This window comes from Anabrus simplex, chromosome 14 (genome assembly GCF_040414725.1).
Source record: "Anabrus simplex isolate iqAnaSimp1 chromosome 14, ASM4041472v1, whole genome shotgun sequence".
Taxonomy (NCBI): domain Eukaryota; kingdom Metazoa; phylum Arthropoda; class Insecta; order Orthoptera; family Tettigoniidae; genus Anabrus; species Anabrus simplex.
In genome coordinates, this window is record NC_090278.1 from 3,257,474 (window position 1) to 3,283,787 (window position 26,314).

Here is a 26,314-nt window from a genome sequence, read left to right on the forward strand (position 1 = left end):
ACACCATCCGCTCTATAGCAAAATTCAATGGATATAATGAATCCTTTATTGAAAGAATAATCAATAAATTCAGACACCGCCCAAAAACCACCCTAATAAAAGACAATACTAGCACTGCCACGTTTTCCACATTTACCTTCAATAAAGAAATTTACAACGTCACTAACGTCCTTAAAAAACACAACGTTAAAATAGCCTTTCGTACTAACAATAGAAGCACAGAGATTCTACACAACTCTTCATCAATAAATAAAAGTAGTCCTTTTTCTAAATCAGGTGTATATAGGTTTTCTTGCCAAGACTGCAAAAGTTCTTACCTAGGGCAAACAGGACGCAGCTTTAAAATCAGATATGCAGAACATGTCAATGCCATAAAACACAACCGTTTTTCCGCGGTCGGCCTACATATAAAAGAATTTAAGCACAACTTTACTGAAATAAATCAAGATCTTGAGGTACTAGATATTCTAAACAAAGGTTCTCTCCTAGACGTCACTGAAAACCTCTATATTCATTTAGACCAATATTTCAATCCCAACCTAAACTTAAATGATATCTCAGAGAAACCAAAGATCCTATTCGACTTTCTCATTGAATTTTTCAAAAACATGAATATCCCGAAAAACAGATCGGTCTTTCAGATTATGCATAATACTTTGTCACGCCACACACCTTCACCACATCACCCTCCATACTTCCCCTCCTTCCACTCCTCCTCCCCTACCACTCCTCCCCTCCCCCCTCCTAATCCAACAATGGCCGCTCCCCAGACCTAAACTATACATCACGCTCTGTTTCTTCTTCATCTCGCGACATAGCTTTTCCGCCTCATGTCCCGCAATAAACATCACAGAAACCTGCTCCCCCCCCCCCCCCCCCTACACGTAACGCTGCAACAATACACCACAAATACTGGCACAGTCAACCTCCAAACTCTCAAAAACGTATTCCTGAATACCAATTTTATATTCTTGTCAAGCTGAATACCGGACCTGTGAAGATTACAAGATTATTTTGTGCATCTACAGAATGGTGTGTTAATGAAGCTATGTGATACAGAGAGAGACTTTCATAGGTGGTTAAATGAAGAAATTATATCATGTTCAAGATGATGCTTTCACATCTCTACACAGTATTTAAAATACAACTCTTCTCAGAAGAACTCTTAAGGTTTCACCTTACTCTTTCCTGCCTGCTGGCTCTTTAGAAATGTGTGCGCGTGCGTTTTTGTATTCAAGTATCATTCAAGGCATATATTTTCGCACTGCAAGTTGTGTGGTTAAGCTCATTTTTAATATGCATAACAATGCATTTGTTTCTACATTCGGCCCTGTTTTTCATCTCCTCGTAAGATGTGTATTGTTTAATGTAACACCTTGTGTAAAAATTGGGTTAAATGAAGGAGTTATATCATGTTCATAATCATCCTTTCACGTCTCTGCACAATATTTAAAATGAAATTTACCGTTGGTCTTTATAGCTATTGTTGAAAGTGAAGGAGAATTTCCTGTTGTATATGTTTATCAGGAACTCAAGGGAGACTTCATTAGCTAGTCGGAACATAGAAAAAATGATGAACTCTTCTCAGAAGAACTCTTAAGGTTTCACTTTACTTTTTCCTGCCTGCTGGCTCTTCGGAATTGTATGCGCGTGTGTTTTATATTCAGGAATCACTCAAGACGAATATTTTCACACTGCAGGATGTGTGGTTAAGACTATTTTTAATATGTATAACTTTCCCTGTTTTTATCTCCTTGTAAGATGTGTATTGTTTAATTTCCTGTTGTGTATGTTTATCAGGAACTCAAACGAGACTTCATTAGTTAGTCGGAACATTGAAAGTATGATGAACTCTTCTCAGAAGAACTCTTAAGGTTTCACCTTACTTTTTCCTGCCTGCTGGCTCTTTAGAAGTGTGTGCGCGTGCGTCTTTTATTCAAGAATCTTTCAAATTCAAATATTTTCGCACTGCAAGTTGTGTGGTTAAGCTTATTTTTAATATGTACAACTTTTGCTCTCTCAACGATGCATGTGTTTCTACATTCGTCCCCGTTTTTATCTCCTCGTGAGATATATTATTTAATGTAACACCTTGTGTAAAAAATGGGTTAAATGAAAGGAGTTACATCACGTTCAAGATCATGCTTTCACGTCTTTGAAAAATGAAATTTACCGTTGGTCTTTATAGCTATTGTTGAGAGTGAAGGAGAATTTCCTGTTGTGTATGTTTATCAGGAACTCAAGGGAGACTTCATTATTTATTCGGAACATAGAAAAATGATGAACTCTTCTCAGAAGAACTCTCAAGGTTTCACTTTACTTTGTCCTGCCTGCTGGCTCTTCAGAAATGTGTGCGCGTGTGTTTTATACTCAGGAATCATTCAAGAAGAATATTTTTGCACTGCAAGATGTGGGGTTAAGGTTATTTTTTTAACATGTATAACTTTTGCTTTCTCAACGATTCATTTGTTTCTATATTCATCCATGTTTTTATCTCCTTGCAAGATTTGTATTGTTTAATGTAACACCTTGTGTAATATGAATGCCTACACACTGGCCTATTTTCCCATTTTTTGGCTGATGATGACGCCAACACAGCGTCGAAACTAGTCCCAAGTGCAAATACATGTTATAAATAAACTATAACATTTTTGTATTGAAAAGGTGGACCCTTTCTAGTTTTTTTTTTCCTATCTTCCACAACATTTACATCGCACAACCTTAACTGCCTTAACTCAGATACGGTCCCACACATAGGCTGCTCTTAAATGCCTTAAGGCATCTACGGGAGTGAATGTGTTAATATATACAGCATATAGATAGTTATAATACTGCGACTCAAGCAGGCTATCTTTGATATCACGACAGGCACGCTTTCCTTTCCTAAATATTTTCCTTGCTATTCAATGGCTTTTCAGTAATTGTTCCCTTATCTCTTATTTTGTAGGTAAGTGGTCAGGCTGTCAGTGGCGACTCTTCGTTCCCTGTGGACCACATCAGGGTAATTCCCGACATCAAGTACTTCGTGACAAATCGGTCCGTCTCCTCCTTGGAGAAACTGTGGGCATACCTCACTATCCAGCAGCTGCTGGAGGAAGAGGAGGCAAACAGTGAGGACAAACATTTCCTGTCCTCCGACGATGGCAAGAACAAGACAGAGGCCGAGCTGGAGGCTAAGAAGAAGTTTGAAGAAGCAAAGAAGAAAGCGCTCGAACTTGCTTTACAGGTAACTTGATTTCATTTGCTATGTTGCTACTCCATTTGTTGTTGCTTAATGTTATAATGTACAGGCACTCAAACAGAGAATGAGCATGTGGCATTGTATAAGTTTCCCATAGGTACATTTTTCTCAGAAACATTTGAACCTATAGATATAATATTTGTTATGAGTATCTACAGGGCTTGTATCTACATAGCAGATGAATTATATATTGATAATAATTAAGTCAGATAAAATATTTATGTGCAAGGAACATACATGTCCATGTACTTAGTCTATTTTTGAGTCACCATACACAATATTTTGTATCCCTTTCTAATGATTCGTCTCAGTTCATAACTTTCAGAAAGGCTTCTATGTATCCATACACCTGTTTCTGCTTTTTGTGATATAGTCTGAGGCAGGGTGTCGATTAAACATCTGATGGTTCACTGCTTTGAAGAATAATCTGTTCAAATTTGTTGCTATATGATTTTAAATAGTAATATTGTTTGATTAGCAACGCGACTTTCCTTTGAAGGAACACGGCTGAAGTTTGAAGAAGTTACCAAAAGGATGAGAAATGAATGAGAGCAGATATGAAGTGCAATTACTTTAAGCCAACAGTATCCAAGGTCGGTCCCACTGTGCAGACAGTGTGTGTCTCAGAATAACAGCTGTGCATCCCCTCGTTTACCGTATGTCCTTCCTTCCCCTCCATTCCTCGCGATGGGGGAGTATTCTCGTTCAAGAAACGTTCATAGGTAAAATGTTAGGTAATGAAAGTATTTTGCAGTAAATGTTGTGAGAACACTGAACTTCATGAAATCAATTCATCAAATTGCTTGCCATATGAACTGAGGGGCTAGGAAAGAATGGCAAAAAGTTTTCTTTCGAAATTATGCTCACATTAACTCTGGATTGTTTCACACACAAAATTTATATTTATTCATTTAAATTTCTCCCTTCTTATGCATAAGGGAACAAGAAAACATTTCCACTGTTCCAAATATCATACAATAATAGCTTAAAAAATGACAAAATATCTAATGTTTCTACAATGGCAAACGTACAACTTTTTACACACCAATTAAAAACTATCACCGTACAGGTTTGCTGATACACAATGTTAATTGCTGTTCTCATTTACAATAATTCATGGTTTTGTGAGGTAACAATCTTGTTACAATTAGGCAGAAATGGACATGTTACAGACAAACGGAAACTTCTCAAATTCTCATCTGAAATGCCTGCTCGTAACCTTGGTTTGTTAAGTTTTAATATTGAAAAAATCTTTCACGTACATAGATAGATGATGAAGGCGAGGGAATTCATTTTGGGGAAAGTAAACATAAACTACTGTAACTCCCATTCTTTCTTTAATTGTTGTGACAAATCACCGCACTGTCGCTTTTTATCAGTTGCCATGTTTTAATTATATAGTCATTGACCTTTAATAGATGGCAAGGGAGTGGTCTGATAGCGGACTGATAATGAAACACCCAAGAAGCATTGCAGGATACGTCCATCCCATAAAGCATTTGCACCGTTGTCTACTGTGACCGAACGGGCACCACTCCTACCCCGACTCTGCACTGTGCATTCACAGGTGTACAGCTGTGCGAATAGGCACAGTGTGAAATGTTCTGGATGCTACTGCTTTAAGCTGATATAGTTTCGTTTGATTATGAAGACGTTGCTGGCATTGAAATAACTGCTTCAAGAAAGTTTTAGGCAGACTATTGTTATTTATGATGCATTTTCTTATTAACATTTCATAAAACACTTAAGGTTTACATTAATTACATAAACTTCAGGCTGGTTCGAACCCCACTTCGGCAGCCCTGAAGATGGTTTTCCATGGTTTCCCATTTTCACACCAGGCAAATGCTGGGGCTGTACCTTAATTAAGGCCACGCCCGCTTCCTTCCCATTCCTAGGCCTATCCTGTCCCATCGTCGCCGTAAGACCTATCTGTGTCGATGCGACATAAAACAAATAGCAAAAAAAAACAACTTCAGGCTATTGGTGCTGGCATTTTGGTCACTGCACAATGTAATGTGTATGTTTGTTCTTATTTTCTCCTGTTGTTCCCTTCTTCTGCTACTGACCAGCCACTGTGTGTTCCTTTTTATGTCTATAACTCATTGCTTAGACTTGTGAGACGTGCAATTCTTTCTAACTTAGAAATCGAACACTTCTATTGTTTCAGTACTCCTTTGTGACCAGACTCACTTCTTTGGTGGTTGTGAAGCCCAACGAGACGTCATCTGCCGGCTTAGAGACAACAAAGCCTGGTAAGTCTGAGCCAAATGTCTTTCATTCAATCTCACCTCAATCAGTTTGTTCTGTAGGGAGAATATAATGAAGCTGGGAAGGGATCATAAGAACAATTTTAAAGATATACGGTGGTAGTTTTATAAGTCATGACAACTGCGTTATATCTTTCGAGGATGTGGGAATGTGGTAAGCCCAGTATATATGTTTGGAAATCTGTATCACAATGCCATTGAGAGATTGGCTTCTTTGCACGTTGGTAGCTAGTTAAAAAGCACAAGAAAACTTTAGTATATTACTGGCCATCCTCCAAAATGATTGTAAGTAAAGTGGAACAGTTGCCTTGCATGAAGATTGCGGCTCTCTGTGACAGAAATTCACATGACTATCATACAGAGCGGAAGGCCCCTACAGGCATATTTATTTTTAAAACTGATTTTTCCTCACTCCTGGAGCATCATTCTGATGAACCAATGAAAAACTGTATGTGTGTATGGAGCCTTTAGTACGGGATCAAAGCATTCCACAGAATGCCACATTCTGGCCGTGCTGCCATTACACCAGATACATGGAGAGCTGTAATTCGGTCTGGAGTTCAGTGCCATCAGCGTTCTTTAGAAGCTACTGGTGGTCGTCTCAAACATATAACATAACTCTCTCTCAGCGCCAAAAATTGTACCTGCAAGTCATATTTGTTAGCAGGTATGGACTATCGAACAGTGAGTACATTTTTTGAACCCCTCTGTAGATGCGCAAGATTTGTGTTCATTTTGTCCATAATAAAACAATGATTTCTATTTACTTACCTTTTGATAGCTTTTTGCCATTAGATCTTATATCTAGTACAACCTTCAAACGTATAATGTGGGTTTACTTTGCTGTTCCTTTAGAAGATATAATAGTTGTCATGAGTTATGAAATGACCCTTGTAAACAGTGCACAAATAATTCAGTCGAGGTATTGTGTCATCATACAAGATTGACTACCTCCTTGTTTAAAACTGTATTTTTGTCTTACCATACTGGACTATATATTATGTCCTTGCCTAGATAAGTCATTCCATCACTCACCACTGTGACTGTATAACAACATCTGCTGAGGAAATGTTGATAATTTGAGCTGATGGTCTTCATAAGCCCAACATGTCAATAATCTGTCCACTGTGTACCTTTAAAGAATATTATCTTCTTCCCTTTGTCTATTAGATTAATATTCTTTGAAGTCTTTTATCTGACACTAATAATAAGAGATATGATCTTGTTCCTAACCTTCCTAATACTGTATTTGTAATTTTGAATACAGAACTAAGAGCAAAGAACTTCCTCTGTCATTGTTCTTAAATTCACTTTCATAGAACTCTGCAGTTTAAGAATATTAGCCAAAGAAAACTTCAAAATACTTTCAATCAGCTGGCCTCTTCTTTGAAAGAGATCTTAAAAGTACAATGTAATACATGGATATTCCCAAAAATAAGATCTATTTTTTGTAAATACAAAGAACTGTTTACTTCTATAATATTTACATCATTTTAAAGGCTGAACACTTAGCTATTTTTCTACATAATCACCATGCCAAATAAGCATGCGCATGTCTCGCTGGGACACTCAGTCTTGGCTAGGCAGCCGTTGAGGTTGGAGTTCTTATTTGATGCTACTGCCAAGTGTGAAGTTCGCGCAGCATTTTTGTAGATGCTGTGACAGTTTTTGTATGCCCATGTTATACCAGCTCACTGCCATGCCATTGAGGAAACACTGAACCTCATCTTTCACCTTGTGTTTGTGTTTGTTCAAATTTCTGTGGCTCGCATGATTGTTGTTTGGTCTGAGGTGTGAAGTGGAACACCCAGGTTTCATTACCCATGACAATTGAGTCCAAAATGTTGTGCTTTGCGAAACCTCAGGAACCAAAATGCACAGATCATCCAGAGTGATCTGCCGATCTTCATGCATGGTTTGCTCAACCTTCGCGACTGTCTCGTCAGAAATTGACTGTCTGATACCAATATAAATGGTCCGTTATTGGACATTATAAATTTTCCAGCTAACTCCTTCCTGGTTGCCAGTGTTTTGCCTCCGTGTGCTGAGTTGGGCTCATCAGTTGGTACTTAGCACACCCACAAAGACGCATGGCTAGTGCATACCGTGGAGGCCACTATGAGAATCAACATCTATACCAATTGACTGTCTCTTGCTCCTTTGTTCGTTGTGAATTTCAGTATGACCATCTGTATACTCTCTACACCACTTGCGAATATTTTTGGCATCCATGCACGACTCGCCATACACTTCTGTCATTGGCGATGAATTTCAATCGCTTCAGTGCATTTTGAGTTCAAGAACCGAATAGCTGCACGAACTTCACACTTGGCAATAGCATCAAATAAGAACTCCAACCTCAACGGCTGCCTAGCCAAGACTGAGTGTCCCAGCGAGACATGCGCATGCTTTTTTGGGTGTGCAGGAAGGACTCATCAAGACAGTGTGGCCAACAGCCACACGGACAGTTTTTGTATTTGTAAGAAAATAGAAGACTTTATTTTTGGGATTACCCTCATATTTGTGCCTGGTGTGTCAGTTTCAACTCACAATTTGAAGAGTCATAAAATAATTCAAGGCATCAAGCATTGGTTTGTAGCTCTTCTACTTCACAGGCTGTGATTTTACAGTTAAATACAAAATAGTATTTAATTGAGGTATAATATCTCATCTTTTTTGAAGAGGTTGTACTCTGATGGCAAAGAATTTAAAAAAAGATATTGTGCATGCATTACGACAGATTAATAAAAAATGTGATCCTTTAAAACTGCTCAAGTAGCGCATTTCGAGAGAAAAATGTTGTGATTCATTCACTGAGAATTCAACACTATTCACTTTGACTTCAAATGGACTGGGAGATTCTTGAGACTTTCGGCTGCCAGCCTCGAGATTTGAGCGAAAAGAATTCTCATTTCTAAATACCGTGATATTGTAAAACTGTGTGAATTACTTTTCCTATGTCCAGCCTTCAACATTCTTAGTGAAGGAAATACCGTATTGAAGAGGAAGTTCTCTGCTTTAAATTCTAAGTTTCAACTGACCACAAAATATGCAGTTGAAATACTCTTGCTCAAAGTTATGTAATGAACCTATATAGTAAAAACTAATTGAAAGTGATATATATAATAGATGTAGTATCAAAATATATTTGTCTCTCAATACTTTTAGTGTTCATTTTATTTGTTCATTTCTAAAACATGAATGGTTATGGTTTTATATTTTAGTTGTACTAACTTCAGTCTTCCTGTCCTATTCTTTATTTTTATATATCTATATTTCTCTTCATATACTTTTATGATGCGTGCGAACAGCTTAAGCATTCAACATATTACATGTTGTAGGTCCTAAGTCTCACTAGCTATTTTTATGGTTCTTGGAGATGCTAAGATGCCACAATTTTGCCCTGCAGGAGTTCTTTTGCAAGCTGGTAAATCTATGGACATCAGGTTGGCATGTCTAAGTGCCTTCAAATACCAGCAAATTGAGCTACTTGGTACTACTCAGCCCAACTAGGCAGTTGTAGGCTAGAATTATGTTGTTATTATTATTACATACTGTACTAAGCTCCCTCAGCCATACGATCAAAATATTTTAATGTGTTCTCGATGCAAGGTTACAAAAATTCATCAGTGTTGCTTTGTTAAGAACAGCGGAAAAACAGACGCCATCCATGCAGTTTATCTGTTGATGGAAAGACTTGAAAAGAAAGGGAAGACAGTTCACTTGGCCATTCTTGATTTGAAAAAGGTGTTCGACAGAATATCACATGATTTCATTTGGCTGGCAAATGTACTTGAAGCCTATGTTAACTACGTGAAACTTTTGTACAGAGAGTCCAGAACTTCAGTACTGTGTGCAGCAGGAATGTCTGGTACCTTCCAAATCAATGTTGGTTTCCTTCAAGGATCAGCCCTGTCCCCTTTGCTCTTCATACTCTGCATGAACGTCATCACAACTGACATCCGGACGAGACATCCGTGGACGTCATTATAAGGTGACGATGTCATGCTAGCTAATGAGACATGTAAGGGCCTCGAACAGCAAGTACAAGACTGGAAGATGCATCTCAAAGAATTTAGAATGGAATTAAAACTAAAGAAAATGGAGTACCTGGAATACGGTAACCAAATTAATGGCACAATCGCTGTGCATGAAGGTGGAGGTGATTTTTTTTTAAAGAGGAAATACTACTAGGCAATCATCCTCTCTGAACAAAATAAATGGAAAACAAAATTATTTATTCAACAAAGGAATTTGGAAATGAATTGCAAAATAAAACAAAAAATATTAAGTCAAAAAGGTCATTAACAAATCAAAAGGGAACATAAGTTCCCTAAGTAATAGAACACTTGAAATTTATGTACTCTTGATTAATCCACTCTCATACATAAAGCGAATGATGAGATCAGCAGTAGTCACATCATCGCATGGGGTTCAACTTAACAAAGTGACCCGATTCAAATATCTAGGGTCATGCACCACCTCGGACTGCAGTACTATTCCTGATGTCAAGATAAGAGTCAGTGCCACATGGAGGAAATGGCGCCAAGTTACTGCAGTCCTGTGCTCAAATACGTCAACCTACAGGACAAAATTACAGCACCTTGGCATCTCCAAGAACCCGAAAAGTAGTTAGTTGGATGTAAAACCAGCAACATTCTTCTTCTTCTTCTTTCTTTCTACCTATCTATCTATATAAATATTATTTTTCTAAAACAATTTGAAAGGGAATGCACAATACTTCTTCCTTCTCTATCCAACTTCTTAACAAATCTGTCTCTTATTTCAGCAAATGATCCTTCCTCTAACTTTCCCACTTTCGCAAGTTTGGGTGGGTTCCCAGGTAAGCATGCATTATATACATATAAAACATGACCTAGCATAGAGAAAATTGGACTGCAGGCAGGTGTTGAAGCTTTAAAATACAGAAATTAGAGATGAACTAAGATTCCTTGGTTTCTTTTGATAGAGTTATGAACTGCTTAAGCTTCTTTTAATTGCTAAAATTAACTACCATAATCAGAAAATAACATAGTAAGAGTAAATTCAGGACATAGGACAATGTGATTTCTAAACTTTCAACACAGATCAAGTGGTGCTTTCTCTCATTTGTGGAAATGCTTCAAGAATTAATTCACTTATTTTTGGATTTTTTCTCCATAGAATATACTGTCCTATTTAATCATACAAAAAACAAATAAAGACAGTATTGAAAGTTTTGCGACTACAAATAGACAAATTGGGCATACTTCACAAAAATGTCTGAATTCAAGATTAATAAGCTGATAAAAGCCTATATAAAATGCATGAGAGAGGAACTAGACTCAACAAGGAATCAGATGAGACAAAAAGTACATTTTCAGAATGAAAGAGTTGGCTATGGGAGCATTATAAACATGAGCCTCTTGTAAAAGCAAATGACAACATTGTAAATCATCCATCTCTTACTTCTTGCATCATTCATTATTATTCAATAAAATTTTGAAAATTGCAAAAAGTTGTGTAAATGAATAACTGAAATAGTGTAAAAATTAAAATTTGTTTTTCATTTCTGATTATAATACACAAGAGATGTTTCACGTTTATAATTGTTGTGCCATGATGGTTTTATTTATACTTAAGCCTATGGATGGAAGTATATTACATTACAAATTCCAGGGCTCTTTTTGTAGTTTGGAAGCAAGTGCTAGCTTGCTGGGCCTAATGCTAGAGAGTATTTTCTGCTTATCCTTTAATACCGATAGTACTCTAAGAAAACTGCAAGGCAGCTATCTTCAATAATTTTTGAGGTGCAAAGAGAACAGAGTGTGAAAATGAAAGATACGGAACACTTAATAAGCAACAAACACACGACAGAACAGGACACTTAGAAACGAATTTTTGAATACAGTAAAGTTATTTCTTTTGTCACTGGATTCATTATTATTATTAAAATCAAATTCTTCACTGGATTCATTATTATTATTAAAATCAAACAGTCGCATCAGCACATAAGTGTTCAGTTTGTAACTTTTTTCAGACACTAAACTCCATCATCAGTAATTAAAAAATTATTTAAAACGCACTAATCCATGGGAGTGTCATCAAGATACAATGAAGCCCAGATGAATTAAATAATAGAAGGGTTGCCTGGACAAGCTGTTAGGCAGGTACTGTATCTTCTGAGGTTTAATTCATCTGGGTTCCATTTTACCTTGATGACACACCCATGTGGTTAAGTAAGTTCTATATAATTTTTTAATCTCTGATGGATCTCCAAACCAGTTATGAACTGATCACTTGTGTGCTGATATGACTGTTTGATTTTAATAATAATAATACAACCATCAGCACTCTTTTAATATAGTGGATTTGGTATTTTATGGTGATTATAACTCAGTGGATTTAAGCAAAAAAGTACAGTATATCCTATAATGAAAAATATAAATTAAAAATATTTGACCCAAAAAAGTCAATGATGAACCTATCAGTGTCATGGTATCAAAATTACATACCATAGTTCTTTTTTAACCACCAAAATTGTTTGGTTTAATGAAAATATTGAATATTTGTGATATGGTATTGGATTTAAAATATTTACAAGCTGCATGGAATAGTGAAAAGTTGTTCATCAAGGAAATGGCTGTAGTAGATTGTCTGTAGACTTTTCATAGTAGGAATGGTGAATGTCATCAGGACTTGAACCTGAATTATTATTGTTAACAAATGCATTGCAACTGGGAATTAATTTGAATTAATATCACTGATAAAGAGATTGGTATAATTTTCTGGAAACATGTACGAATAATATAAGATTAACTATGTTTTAGTGAAAACAATAAATATTGACAGGGCGAACCCTTTAAGAACTGTTATGTTATTCGACGAGGGAAATGCTCACACACCCATTTCAACTGAAACACGACAGCGAACTATTTACTTTCGAGACAAATAATTTTAACAAAGTAGACGACAACACTACAGAAGTAAAGTAAAGAGAGAGGCAAAGTTCTGATCTTCACCATTCCTAAGAAAAAAGTGATTCTGAAATTTCTTTGTTTCCATTAACACAAGAAAGTAAGATTCAGATGTTGCGAATTTGCCTGGTAGGTTTTCACTTCATTTTAGTACCATTATATACAAATACTTGTAATGATGCCTATTACAGGAAACAGAATTTTAATATCTGAAGGCTACACTGCTCCCATGGACATTGAAGAAACTTCTGATTATGAACTAGCCACTGAAATCCTAGAAAGTAAGTCTTGCAAAATCTTCCTGCTCAGATCCACTGACCTTATAAGAAATCCAGGAAATTGTCAGGAAAACAATAGAAATGTCCATTTTTGTAGTCCCCATCTTTTGACGAGTTAATTAATTACAAAAATTTGAAATCGACTTTCAGTTTAGGTCATTTTGAATACATGCTGAAGATATCTTAAATATAGGAAAAAAGTGGCCGATTGGACAACGGAGACAGATGACCTGCAGATATTGAAGTATCATCTGGTATGTGAGATTACTTTCTCTGTCATATTTCTGGTCGTTCTTGACCAACATTCCGATGGTGAAAATATAAAGCAGTATTCAACATAATCTGCTTCTGTTTAACTATCGACTTTTCAGTAATATCTTTTTCCATTATTTCTTCTTTGCTGCTTTTACGGCCTGATTGGTCCACTTCAGTCAATCATTTTCCAGTCATCTTCTTTGATAAAGTTTCTTTCCGAACTGCCCAGTAGCTTTTCATTCGTTCTGATCTTTTCTGTCATTCCTCAACTGTATATACCCTTTTTGTTGTATGTTGTTTGTCTATTTATTGTTTAAATCTTATTTTTATGTTTTTATGTTTCTTTAAATTTTCTGTTTTGTTTTACAAATCATCCAGAGTTGTTTCTAGTTCTTCCATATCCTCTCTAATTTCCTTAAACCATCCTACAGTATTTGCTGCTTCATTTTCCAGAATTTCTCTATAATTTTTCTTGGTAATCTGGTTTCTGCGAGATCCTCTTTTTTCATATAGTGTCTGTGATGGGCTCCAGTACTTTGTGCACCACTTCATTTGGCACTACACGCCATTATCCATATTTTTGATATTTTTTATTTATGCATATTCTAGCTATTCTTCTCTCTCCTTTTAGGATTTTGTCAATTCTGTTTCTTTGTGCGAATTTCACTTCCGTATGTCATCTCTGGTTGAACCACCATCTTGTAATGTTTTAAATTTGTTTTGATCGATAGACATTTTTTATTGTATGTTGACTATGTTCAATTTTAGCTTTTATAATTTTATTAGTTCTTTCTTGCCATGCAGATTTCTCATCCAAGTTGTATGTTACAATTTCTCCCAGGTATTCAAATTGTTTCACTATTTTTACTTTCCTGTTATTTACTGTTAATATGGATCTGCTCCTATTATTTCAGTCTTTTCTAATGATATCTGGAATCCTATTTTTTGTGCCATAGCTCGTAGACTTGTTACTTGATTTCTGGCTTCTTAAATGCTATTAGCTAGTATCACTAAGCCATCTGCAAATTCCAACTGATTTAAGTTTATTTGATCTTCCCTGGTTCTAATTTTTATGTTTAGGATTTTCCTATTACAATTCCCTCGTCACATATTCTAGATATTATTTCTTTCATTGTAAAATCATTTAGGAAATGAAAAAAAAAATTCAACCTACACTTCTCAGATTTCTGGGTTGCCAGTCGGACAAAATATACTAAACACATTTTTAGTTAGTTAAATGTTTGAGCATTCATCATGGTTTGTTTTTGTTATTGCCGTGGTTGTTTCTCAGTAGCAATGATTCATGAAGATGGAGATCAATCCTTTCAGGGAGGGCCAACACTGCGACCTTCTTTAGGACGTCAGCCTGTAGAGAAAAAGTTTTCCAGAAATAAATTGTTAAAATATCATGCATTTATAATAATGGAAAGCTAATAATATGAATAAAGCATATGATCATGTGTGCAGAAGCAAGGTATGAGAAGCCTTACAGAAAAAAGATGTCGAGGAGCAGACAATAGAAAGAGCAAGGGAGATGTACCATGGGAGTGTCAGTTGTGTGAAAGTAGGAAGAGAGAGAGAGAGAGAGAGAGAGAGAGAGCAGACTGGTTTGAGGAAAAAATGTGGTTTAAGACATGGAACTGCTCTGTCACCTTTGCTCTTCATTATAGTAATGGATGAGCTAATGACAAAAGTGGCAAAGAAAATTGGGGAAGGAAAAATGAAAATGATGATGTTTGCAGATGACGTGTTAGTATGGGGAGAAAAGGAAGAGGATATCCAGAAACAATTAGATACATGGGAAGATGAGGTGGAACAATATGGAAAGAAATTTAATGCCAAAAGGAGCGAAATAATGATCACAACTATGAGAGGGATAATGCTTGGAGGGGATCAGCTTAGGAAGGTAGAGAGTTCAAGTATCCGGAAGAACCATAGAGGAAAATGGAAGAAATGATGAGGAAATAATCGAGCATGGAAGACAAGCAGGAGCGTTCCTGTAAAGTGTCAGCGGCCTGATTTGAAGCAAGAATGTCCCTCAGAGAAGCAAAAGAGTAATGTACAGGACATACTGTGTATCTATCCTGACGTATACAGCAGAAACTTGGGTAATGAGATAGAGAACCGTGACTAGGATACAGGCAAGTGAAATGAAATTTCTGAGAAGCAGGACAGGAGTGACAAGAATGGATAAGATGAGAAACAGGAAGGTTAGAAATATAGTAAAAGAAGAGCCACTACAGAACAGGATAGAGGCATCAAGACTTAGATGGTATGGACACGTAAAGAGAATGACAGAGGAAAGAATACCCAGGAGGATGCACGAAATGGAAATAACAGGAAAACGACCAAGAGGAAGACCAAGATACAGATGGATTAAAGGAGTGGAAGAGTGTGTATAAAGAAGAGGAGAGGACTGGGCAAGAGTGAAGAGGGAAAACAAGAGGAGATGGAGAGGCTTATGTTCCAAGCAGACCTGGCCATTAGCTGGAAACTGCATATGATGATGATGATGATTAGGCACATAGTCACATTTAATAATAATATTACTTTTGGTTGTCGGATTTCATCTCTAACAACATGTTCTTTTACTCATGTGTGAACTTTTCCATGAACTGTGTTCCAGCCTGCCCAGTCTATTTTCCATTGTTTACTTAACTTGTGCTACATTTTACCTTCCTTCTGAGACTTATGAATTATATTTTCATTTTTATCACTGTCATCTTGACTTAAGAAACTGTGTCTTTTTCCTCCTCACTTAGGTCTTCCTTTCACATTCTAACTAAATGTGACCATTCTCCAAGAATGGGATCTTTGTGGCTTGAAAAAAGATAACACTTTTTCTTTCCAAATTCTTCACAGGCAATGTATTTTTGATTGAGAGCCAAAAGATAATTTAGTCTAAACTCAATTTAATAAAATAGTCTTTTATTTCTGTATAGTTGAGATATCGACATACTTTTATTCTTGTACTGTTTTTAAAACTTTCTAAACAAAGTAATTATTAATTATTTTCTTCAACAGTGGCATCAATTTTATGGAATTGTCTTCACTAAATGAATTGCATTTCTGGAGTACTTTTAAAGGCTTTATGTGCAGTCACGTTCAGCAATCTGCTATCAAGCCAGGAATATGACAACTTTTGAAATAATTTTAGTAGATAATAAAAAATTACCTACCAAGACCCCTTTCTTAGTGGATGGTCACAAATATTCTAACCAACAGAGTTATTATTACTTTATGCATTATTTTCTTTGAAAAGAAATTTGGAGGTGGCCATGGATGCACATGAGAAAATATGGGAATGAATGAAAACTCCATATCTTCACACACTACGGTCTCCACAGATTGGTTTCTTCTTTTCTTCTTCTTCTATCGAATGGGCCTACTTGGGACCACACTAGTTCAACAGTTGGAATTTGATCTGCCTAGTATTTTTTTAAAGCCTATTTTTTTTTTTTTCACTTATGACTCAGTTATATCATAATTGTAGCTCCTTCAAGCTGTTGAAACTAATTTATGAATAAATAAACTTAGAAACTACATAAAAAAGAAACAACTTAATTAAAAAATGAAAAGTTTTGTTCTTGAAAGAATATCATCAGATTTTATCAAATCACACTTGAAAATATTTAGAAATCAATAATAAACATTTATATTTAAATTCTGTTTGAATACTTTATAATTGGATCAAAATGAAGTCCTCTTTGAAGGCATATGATGTTAGAGTGGAGAGAAGTGAGGACATCCTTAATATAAGTGCCAAATTTCAAGACTTTAAGGATTTAAACAGAATTTAAATATAAATGTTAATTATAAATTTCTAAATATTTTCAAGTGTGATTTGATAGAATCTGATGATATTCTTTCACGGACGAAACATGTCTTTCTATTTTTAATTTTATTTCTCTTTCAGGTGGTTGACCTTTGTTCTAGTCCTATTCTGATGGGATGTCAGAAGCCTATTGAGTTTCTTCTTCTTCTTCTTCTTTTTGGTGGCATTTTTAAATTTCTTCGTAGATTTTTCCTTTCTTTTGTCAACACTTTCATTCTTTGAAGAATCTGACATCTTACTTTTGTTCTTCTGAATAGCGTTATGAGAGGATGATTATGTTATAGTACTTCCCCTAAGAAAAAAATACAAAAGGGTGAATGACCTAGATGATAGGCCCCTTTAAACAACAATCATAAAAGAATGGTGTCAATTTTCCCCATGGAAAAATCAAGCGTTCGTAAACATGGCTCTCGGTCATGGCCATCCACCAACAGTTGCTAATTTCAGATGACACACGGCTGTGAGCTTGCATCTGGGAGATAGTGGGTTCGAACCCCACTGTTGGCAGCCCTGAAGATGGTTTTCCATGGTTTCCCCATTTTCACACCAGGCAAATGTTGGGACTGTACCTTAATTAAGGCCACGGCTGCTTCCTTCCCATTCCTAGGCCTTCCCTGTCCCATCGTCACCATAAGACCTATCTGTGTTGGTGCGACGTAAAGCAACTGGCAAAAAAAAAGAACCTAGCCTGCACGGTTGTTAGGTTACACTTCTGTCACACATTTTGTTACACGACACTATTTCGTTATTATAAGCTATGAATTTAATTTTTGTTCCGTACTGAAGTGCAGTTATAAGACTAAATTGGCAAGAGGCACCTTTCCAATGCGATATATCAAGTAAATGATATTACGTGAGTCCTGGGACTAGTTTCAGCCACTTAGTGGTCATCTTCAGCCAAATAAAAATTTAAAAAATTATGTGATAACTAAAACATATGTATACCAGACAAAGACAATGTTGTAGGAATAATTATAACATTAAAATATATAAATAACAAAAATTAAGGTTATGATCTTCTTGTCACAATATGATGTCTTTAAGTTGACTTACGACCTCAGACAAAAAAGTAAATCTCTAATGTCTGATGTCATATTATGAAATATTGTGACAAGAAGATCATAACCTTAATTTTTGTTATTATATATACATATTTTAATGTTATAATTATTCCTACAACACTGTCTTTGTCTGGTATACATATGTTTTAGTTATCACATAATTTGTTTAATTTTTATTTGGCTGAAGATGGCCACTAAGTGGCTGAAACTAGTCCCAAGACTTATGTAATATCATTTACTTGATATATTATACCAGTATTGAAAAACAGGTCCCTCTTGTCAATTTATTCTTAGAATAATATTTCATCACACATTTTCGGATGAACCCTGGCTTTAAGACATATTTATATCAAAACAAAACATAAATTTGTGTTCTCGTCCGGGTGTGGTGCAGCTCATCTTAGGCACATCCCCAATGGAGATGAGTTGCTGTGTATACCTTTTCATACACCTGCTGGCAATCTTGCAACCCTCCCTCTCACGTGCCTTATGAATAGGGAAGTTCTGTTAGGCGAACAATTTCTGGCAGTACCCGGAATCGAATCCAGGCCTCCGAGGAGGTGGCTAATAGCACTACACCATGGAGGTGGCCAGCATTTCCCCTCAAAACCACAATAGCATCACCATAATCACCTTTTAGTGTAGCTGTTTTCTTAGACTTACCTAGCTTTCTCTTTATCCTATCCTTGTAATGCAAAGCTGAATATCTCTCAAGAGTGATCCATCAGTGAGTGTGATTGCTCATTCCCCTTAGATGCAGGGAAAGAAAGTGAGAAGAAATTCAAGAACAACTGGGATTAATAAGGAGGAAACCAATCTCTGTAGATGGCAGTGTGTTATGATGTGGAATTTAAGTTCTGTTCCATTCGTTCTTACTTGTTGTCCATCTGTCTACACTAGCATGCCATTGTTTATCCTTTTTATTGTATTTTTCTTCTTTTTAACCTTTAATGTGGGTACTTGGATTATTTGTGATATTTCAGCAACCTTCTTTACTTTATGCAATTTAATGTTAATTGTCAACTTATGAAGATCCTCATAATCCAAAGAACTTACCAGAATTACAAATAAATGAGCCATCTGTATTATATTATAATTTATATATTATTGTGTGTACATTTCAAATTCTTGTCTCATACTTCGTTATTATCTTGGATGAGGAATACAAATTGAAAATAGGTTCAATTCAATTTTGGTCTGTTTGTTACGACAAGACAGCTTAGGAAATTTCTTGAAATCTGGTATTGAAGTTCACTGATAGCCATATTGTGTGTTAGGGAACCAAAACAGGGATGCCAGTTTTCTTTATTAAAATTAACTGTATTGAAAAATGATAGATAATTATAGTCGTGCACGATATAATTTTTGATCTTTTAGGTTTCATGCATTTTTACCCTGCAAGGAATAATAACGGAGATAATCACGATTATTACTTTTTTTACAAACGTCCACAAATAACAGTTCTGATAAATGCTGTAGATAACAGAAAATTTATTATGAATATAAAAAATTACTATTTATCAAAAAAAATTTCAAATTTAATTATGCAGCCAAAGAATATTGTGTACCAAAGAATACTGCAGTGAAAGAGTTAAGGAAGTTAAATTTTTATTCCTAAGTCCATCAGTGCTGAACATAATTGACATGGAATTATTCCAGAGCAGCTAATTTGATTATAAATTTCATCCTTAAAATATAACTAATTGTTTAAATGTATGTGTGTATTAATTATTCTTGCAGTTGTGATATCTTTCCTATGTTTGTACATTCCTTTGTTGATTTGAATTTTTAAAATTTTAAAATTTTTAATTTTTTCACCTGGTTTGTGAAAAAAAATTGTCTGTTGTTGCATGCCTTGCATGTTGCAGATATTTTTATGGGGTTTTATGTGCTTATTTTTACCACTGCTCATGATTTCGTCTTGTAAGTGTTTATGTTAATAATGTTTCTGCTTCACTAACCTATGTGATGGATGCTATTCTAGACCGATACAGTGGAGGAATTTCTGCCCAATCGGGGCCACAGAGTATCTCAAGCATTAACAAAATAGATACAGCAGATTTGTATGAGGAGTCAGAGGATTCTGATATGGAAGCTTCGCCGTTCCCTGACAGTAAGTTGTCTGGTCGCTCTCTCGTACTGACAACACAGGACTGTTTAACAAGGGTGCAGACCAGTAGCTAGATTTCAGTATCTAGGTTGATAGATTTTTTTGAACAGGAAAATCCATAGCACAGCGGGTCATTCATGTCAAAATGTAATAGAATGTTAGGGAAAATGTATGATGTGTGTTCGACAAACATTTGTCCTTGGTATTATCATTTTTCATAAAGAAAAACGTCATGCATATATTAATATCGAGTAGTGATTTTAGTAACAGTTCCATCTGAAGAAATGGCTAAACCGATCGCACCCAGTATGGTCCCAAGTTAAAGTATGACTACATACTTTTAAACTGATAGGCCCTTGCCAGATACCTGTTGATTTTTAGTTTCTTCACTTATCCAATAGGTCTTGCCATCTGGCACCTGTATCATGAATTTTCAGTCTTTTGACATCTGTCTAAGAGGCACTTGGAAGAGGGATCTCAGTGCAATAATGGCCCGTGGCACACTGCGTGTTGGTTTTATAGAACAGTAGACTTGTACGCAGCCAACCAATGAGATGCTATGTACTAGAACTTCTCTCATATCACATCGTTTTCAACATGTACGTATTGTGCAGTAAATTTTAATAATTTGGAGTAACAAAGGAAATAGTTTCTTCCAGGAAACATCCTTACGATATACAATAGTGGAAGGATAATGAAAGGTAGAAATCTGACAGTATGTGAGACAAAATACATCTATTGAGCCTGAGAAAATATATAAAGAAAGTAAGGATTTCTATAAGTAATCAATTTGATTGTTGTTTTAACATTATGCAAATAACTTGATCCCAGCAACAATTTAGACACAGACATACAGATATTATATTTTGCAGCAATAGTCACTGGCTTCATTGGATATTCTCTATCAGGAGATCGGACTTGAGCTGAAACGAGCAGTATTCATTGACTTAAAAACGCTTCTCCTATAAATACTGCTTTTTGCAACATGGGTCAACATAAACGGGGTTGTCTCAACATCTAAATCGCATTCCCAAGCAAACAGAGGGAAACCATGTTTTACAAACCTCGAGGATACTTTCCACGCCGTTCTGTATCCTGATGTATGCTATATTTTAACAGTTTTGAGATCTTGTTTCGGGATAAAAATGTGGGGTTCAAAGATACCTTCTTAAAAGGCATCACCTATCTGATGCTGATGATGATGCTTGTTGTTTAAAGGGGCCTAACATCGAGGTCATCAGCCCGCATCACCTATCGTAGTAGTCCCCACTTCAAACTTTGCTCTGATATAGGAGTTATTAAATATTATACTGTCTTTTACAGAACCTGGTCATCAACTACCTAAATCCATCATTTTGAGGTTAGGATCATTAATCACTTGAACATTGATATAAAAGGTATCCTTTCCAATTGTGGCATATTTCAGCTCTAGTGCCTCCAGGTAATTGGATTCTTGTGAGTGTTCTATCTGATGCATCTAAAACACCAGCAAAATGGCATAGGCTATTTCATAGCAGTTGCAGATAATTAGTTGACGGTTTCCTACTGAAGGAAATGCCAAGTAATCTTCTGGTGAATGCTATCACTACAGAAACTCATTTTCTACTAACATGAAAAATCATCAGTCATACATTTAAGAATTGTTTGATCTCGTATGCGCTTCACGGCACAAAGGATGACGCTCTGTACAAAGACAGTGACAAAGAAATAAATGATGGTGAATCTGAATCATTTGCCTGATTAAACAATTAAATTAAATAATAGAAAAATTTTTCTTTATGCATTTTATTCTTCTTCTTCTTGGTTCGAATGGGCCTACTTTGTACTGTGCTTGTTCAACTGCTGGGCTTTGGTCTTTGTCCAGTATTGTCGCATTTTCTGTCAATGTAACTCCTTTCTTTCATCTGTCCAGGGCTGATTTTTCCTGAAATCCATGGAGTTCTTTCAGGGTACGTTGTACACACCATCTATCTTGAAGATCTGATATTCCCAGTTCTTTAATGTCCTTCTCAGTTTCTGTAAGCTAAGTGGTATGCATCTTCTTGTTCTCCCAGAAGATAAACAGGCGATTGGTCAGTCTTTTGGGAGGCAGTCTTCCTATATAGCCTTAGATAGCTACTCTCTTTTCCTAGCACAATCAGAGAGCCTCTCTATATGTTCGTAGGGTTCGGAATTGTGCCGTTTACAGAATTCTTCATCTTCCTTTACCAGACTTAAGATCTTCCTGAGAATTCTCCTCTCTCTGACTTTCAGTTTCTCCATCAGACCTCTTCGGTTCAATGAAAGACACTCCATGGCATGCAGAGCTTCTGCTCATATGACTGATGTGTAGTGCTTCAGTTTCAGATTGCGTGACAGATATTTTTTGTTATAAATGTTCTTTGTCAGTTGACAGGCCAGTTCCAGTTTGTTCACTCTTGCTCTTTCTGATAAGTTGGGTTCATCCATTCACCGAGATACTCATTCCTCTTGTGTGGTTCATTGATAAAAATATCGTTTTTGAAATTTCTATTTCTGATTTCTCTTGGGTCGACTTATAATCGCAAAAATACGGTACTGTTTTTCCTAGATGTATCTAGGTCTTGCCCGCAGTCTTTTGCCTGGAACTGTCTGATCGAAGTATGTTCTTGGAGTTCTGAGACCTGCCAGGAGCCATACTGGTGGTGGCAGTGATGATTGTTTTAAGAGGAAGTACAATTAACACTAATCAGAGGGAAAAAATGGAAGGGGTCTAAAACTTTGAAAATTTAAGGTGTCAGCCAAAGAAAGACAAGGGCATGAAAATGAAAGACTCCCTAGGCCTTGAATGTTCAAATATCGTCGGGTTGGAAAAGAACAAGAGTTGACAAAGGGAGTTTGGATAAGATAGATGAAAGTAAGGAGCCTTGCACAATTAAGTGGAAGCAATGCCAGGACTCTCCTACGGGCCCTGAGGTTACCAACCCATGCTCTCAAGTTAAGAGGCCCTGAGGCTACAGGAGCCATACTGCTTTAGTCTGTTGAGTTCTAATGTTGCTAGCAAGCTCCTTTACAAACCAGGCTGTTGGCAATTTTCTCTCCTGGTCTTCCCAGCCCGAAGTGTGCAACATTCTCATAAAACTGTTCATTTGCCAGAAACCACGCCAGAACAAATCATGCTGCTCTCCTTTGGATCTTCTCCATTTCTCAAATCAAGTAATCCTGGTGTCGTCCCCATACATACTCCAATAGGAATTCTATCAGTAACTTATACACCCTGCTACAACCCCTAAATAAGCTCATAACCATATGAAGAGATCTGTACCTAAACCTATATTTTCAACCTCATTAATGTGATTACCCCATATAAAATTTGTCCCTTGCTATCGATAAAAATAACACAATTAGTAGGCCTAAGTCATAGTTTTACGATGAATTTCGTACATGGTGCACAGAACTAAGCCAGAAGTCTCACTATTATTAAAAATCGAGTATTCCATGTTTGTAGGTTTTGGAAAAGCCATTTCTCAACATCTAACAGACATAAGTCTTTAAAGAGGATTTATATGAATACTATGTCATATCACAAGTTTTCAATATGTCAATATGGAGTACTTACCTTTGAAGGTAAGAGTGCGCCAGCATGTCATTTGTATTTACTGTTTATTTTTTTTAACTACTACTTTTAGATTATAAGAGTTACTAGTTACTAAATTTGTATTGCACAGTATATCATAAGAATTACATATAGAGAAAAGAAGTCAAGGAGTTTGGAATTATATCACTTGAAATAAAGTGACATTCCGAATAAAATTTAAAATACTCTTGTCATTAATGGACGGATACCTCCTGAAAGGAAAGTAAATTGATCCTGTACATCACTCGAGGATACTGTGAGCCTATGCACAACCGTGAGGGCTCGGTAGAAATGTTTAATGGCTACAGCGGTCCAAATGGACATACAATGAGACCTTAGTGAACCTGATTATCGGGTACTCGCTGATTAGGTCATTTCATCTGTGAGGTTTCTGGAAAGTTTATTTTATAACTGTCAGGTTCTTTAGTCCACAAAAACTAATTTTGTGTAAGTAAATTTATAAACTGCCTGAAAGTATAGTAACAGTATTATACCTGAAGAGGAAACAAGTTATTGTAATAATTAATTATATTATTATTGCTAAAAGTTCAGTATAATGTCAGAATTTGAAACAATAATTTTTGCCTGTGATATATATATATTTTTTTAAATGCATATTTTGCCCAGATGGCTCTCAGTGCAATTCCATTAACATCATAAGGCCTAAAAAGAGACCAGTTTTGTCTGAAGAAAAATCGCCACAGTGGATGTACAGAGATAAGGACATTCCATGCAACAAACGTGCTCTGGATGGCAAGTATGCCAATCTCTGCGCATACACAGTGAATGTGTTAAGCCAGTATCCATGGGTGTCCGGTAACTAATGGCAATGTACTGTAATGTATCTTCCAAACAATAACTTAGAAAGGTAATGACTCTGGTTCCACCTGAATCAATACAGTACCAATCAGATTCTTAAAATCTTTAACATTGTTAACATTTACAACTTGTACGTTTTTTGGTACATGTTTCGTCCATATATTATAAGACTTATTAAACCTTTAAACTTGATAAAACATATTGATACATGTTTAAGGAAAATTAAGAAAACATAAGGCATCATGCATTTAAAAAATCCACACTATTTGTTCAATACACTAAAAAAAAATGTTCACTTAGAAAAATATCTACATAAAATAGTTTTCTTAGACCAAACTGTCACAAATAAAACATCGCTATTGAATGAAGAACTTAACAGTGTCCATTAAAGCATTGGAATGGACATTATCTCACGCCGTTCCGTCTTTATGTGACAGGCTGACCAGAAAAAGCTTTGAAAATCCAGTCTTTAAATGTAGAGAGAAATATTGCCAGCACTGAACAATGTAAACATGGAATTTTTTTTTTATGAGCACTACAAATTTTATTCACCTAATGTTTTATGTTGTTTTGTAATGGCAGTATTTTTCTCTACATTTTAACATTGGATTAAAGATTTTCAAAGTATTTTCTGCTGAGTCTTTCATGTAAGAGCCCAGTGAGATTATGTCTATTCCAATGAAGGACAATGGTTTAATGGCTATTGTTAAGTTCTTCTTTCATCTAGTCAATGTTTTATTTGGGACATTTTAGTCTAAGAAGACGATTTTATGTAGATATTATTCTAAGTGAACTTTTTTTTGTAATGAACAAGTAGTATGGAATTATTTTAAATTACAATGTCCAATAGAGCCTCCGTGGCTCAGGTGGCAGCATATCGGCCTCTCACCGCTGGGTTCCATGGTTCAAATCCTAGTCGCTTCATGTGAGATTTGTGCTGGACAAAGTGGAGGCGGGACAGGTTTTTCTCCGGGTACTCCGGTTTTCCCTGTCGTATTTCATTCCAGCAACACTCTCCAATATCATTTCATTTCATCTTTCAATCATTAATCATTGCCCCAGAGGAGTGCGACAGGTTTCGACAGCCGACACAATTCCTATCCTCGCCGCTAGATTCATTCCATTCCTGACCCGGTCGTATGACTTGAAACAGGCTGTGGGTTTTCATTCACAATGTCCAATGTTTTTAAAATAGTTCTCTCAATCATGTATCATTATACACAGTTCAAAAAATTAGGGGAACATGATTTTGAATGCATGCCATGCTCCACAAAACAATACCTCACACCCAGGTACATTACCAACTAAACCTTTATTCTTTACCGCTCAAGTATACGAAAGAACATCGATGGATTCACGTTCATTTTCAGAACACCCCATGGAAATGTCCAAATAGGGGGGAAAACAAAGTGATAACAGTCCTCCAGGTGGATTTTTATCACAGTTGGAGAGCTTCAGTATGTTGTATGTCCTCCACAAACATTTATCAGAGCTTGGCACCTACGTGGCATAGTATAGTAATGGTGTGTGTGTTCTATACTAGACGTAAAGCAGCATCAAATGTCCCTCCAGGGTCACAGTAGAATTGGAGTCTAACAATAGCAAGAAATTAAGACGAAGCTCCCTTCCCAAAAATTGATCAGCAATCAGCTTCAAAGTTCCACATTAGACTAAATCAAAGGCACTTTAAGCAAACTCATAATATATAAAAACTTACCTGGAAGGAACGAAAGAAAATAACATTCAACAATTTAAACAATGTCACGAAGACAAACATTTTTAAAACTTTTTAACCGCAAACAAACAGACATTTTTAATGTAACAAAATGAAAAAATGTTTAACTACTATTCAAATGAATAGACATAGTTTTTAAGCTGACCAATTATGTAATCA

General features: G+C 36.0%; 1 protein-coding gene across 13 annotated transcripts in view; it reads left to right on the forward strand.

Annotated features, from left to right (window-relative positions):
- The window catches only part of LOC136885272 (inter-alpha-trypsin inhibitor heavy chain H4), a 143,361-nt gene that overhangs the window by 91,672 nt on the left and 25,375 nt on the right, over positions 1-26,314 (forward strand). For 6 of the 13 annotated variants that reach the window (XM_067157762.2, XM_067157764.2, XM_067157766.2 and 3 more), the window contains exons 11-13: positions 2,948-3,226; positions 5,412-5,496; positions 10,301-10,354. In XM_067157762.2, the coding sequence (XP_067013863.2) occupies positions 2,948-3,226; positions 5,412-5,496; positions 10,301-10,354 (418 nt within the window). Of the gene's footprint in view, positions 1-2,947; positions 3,227-5,411; positions 5,497-10,300; positions 10,355-12,658; positions 12,749-19,880; positions 20,010-26,314 lie in introns of all 13 variants that reach the window. The other 7 variants (XM_068230345.1, XM_067157768.2, XM_067157767.2 and 4 more) reach the window with 4 other exon arrangements.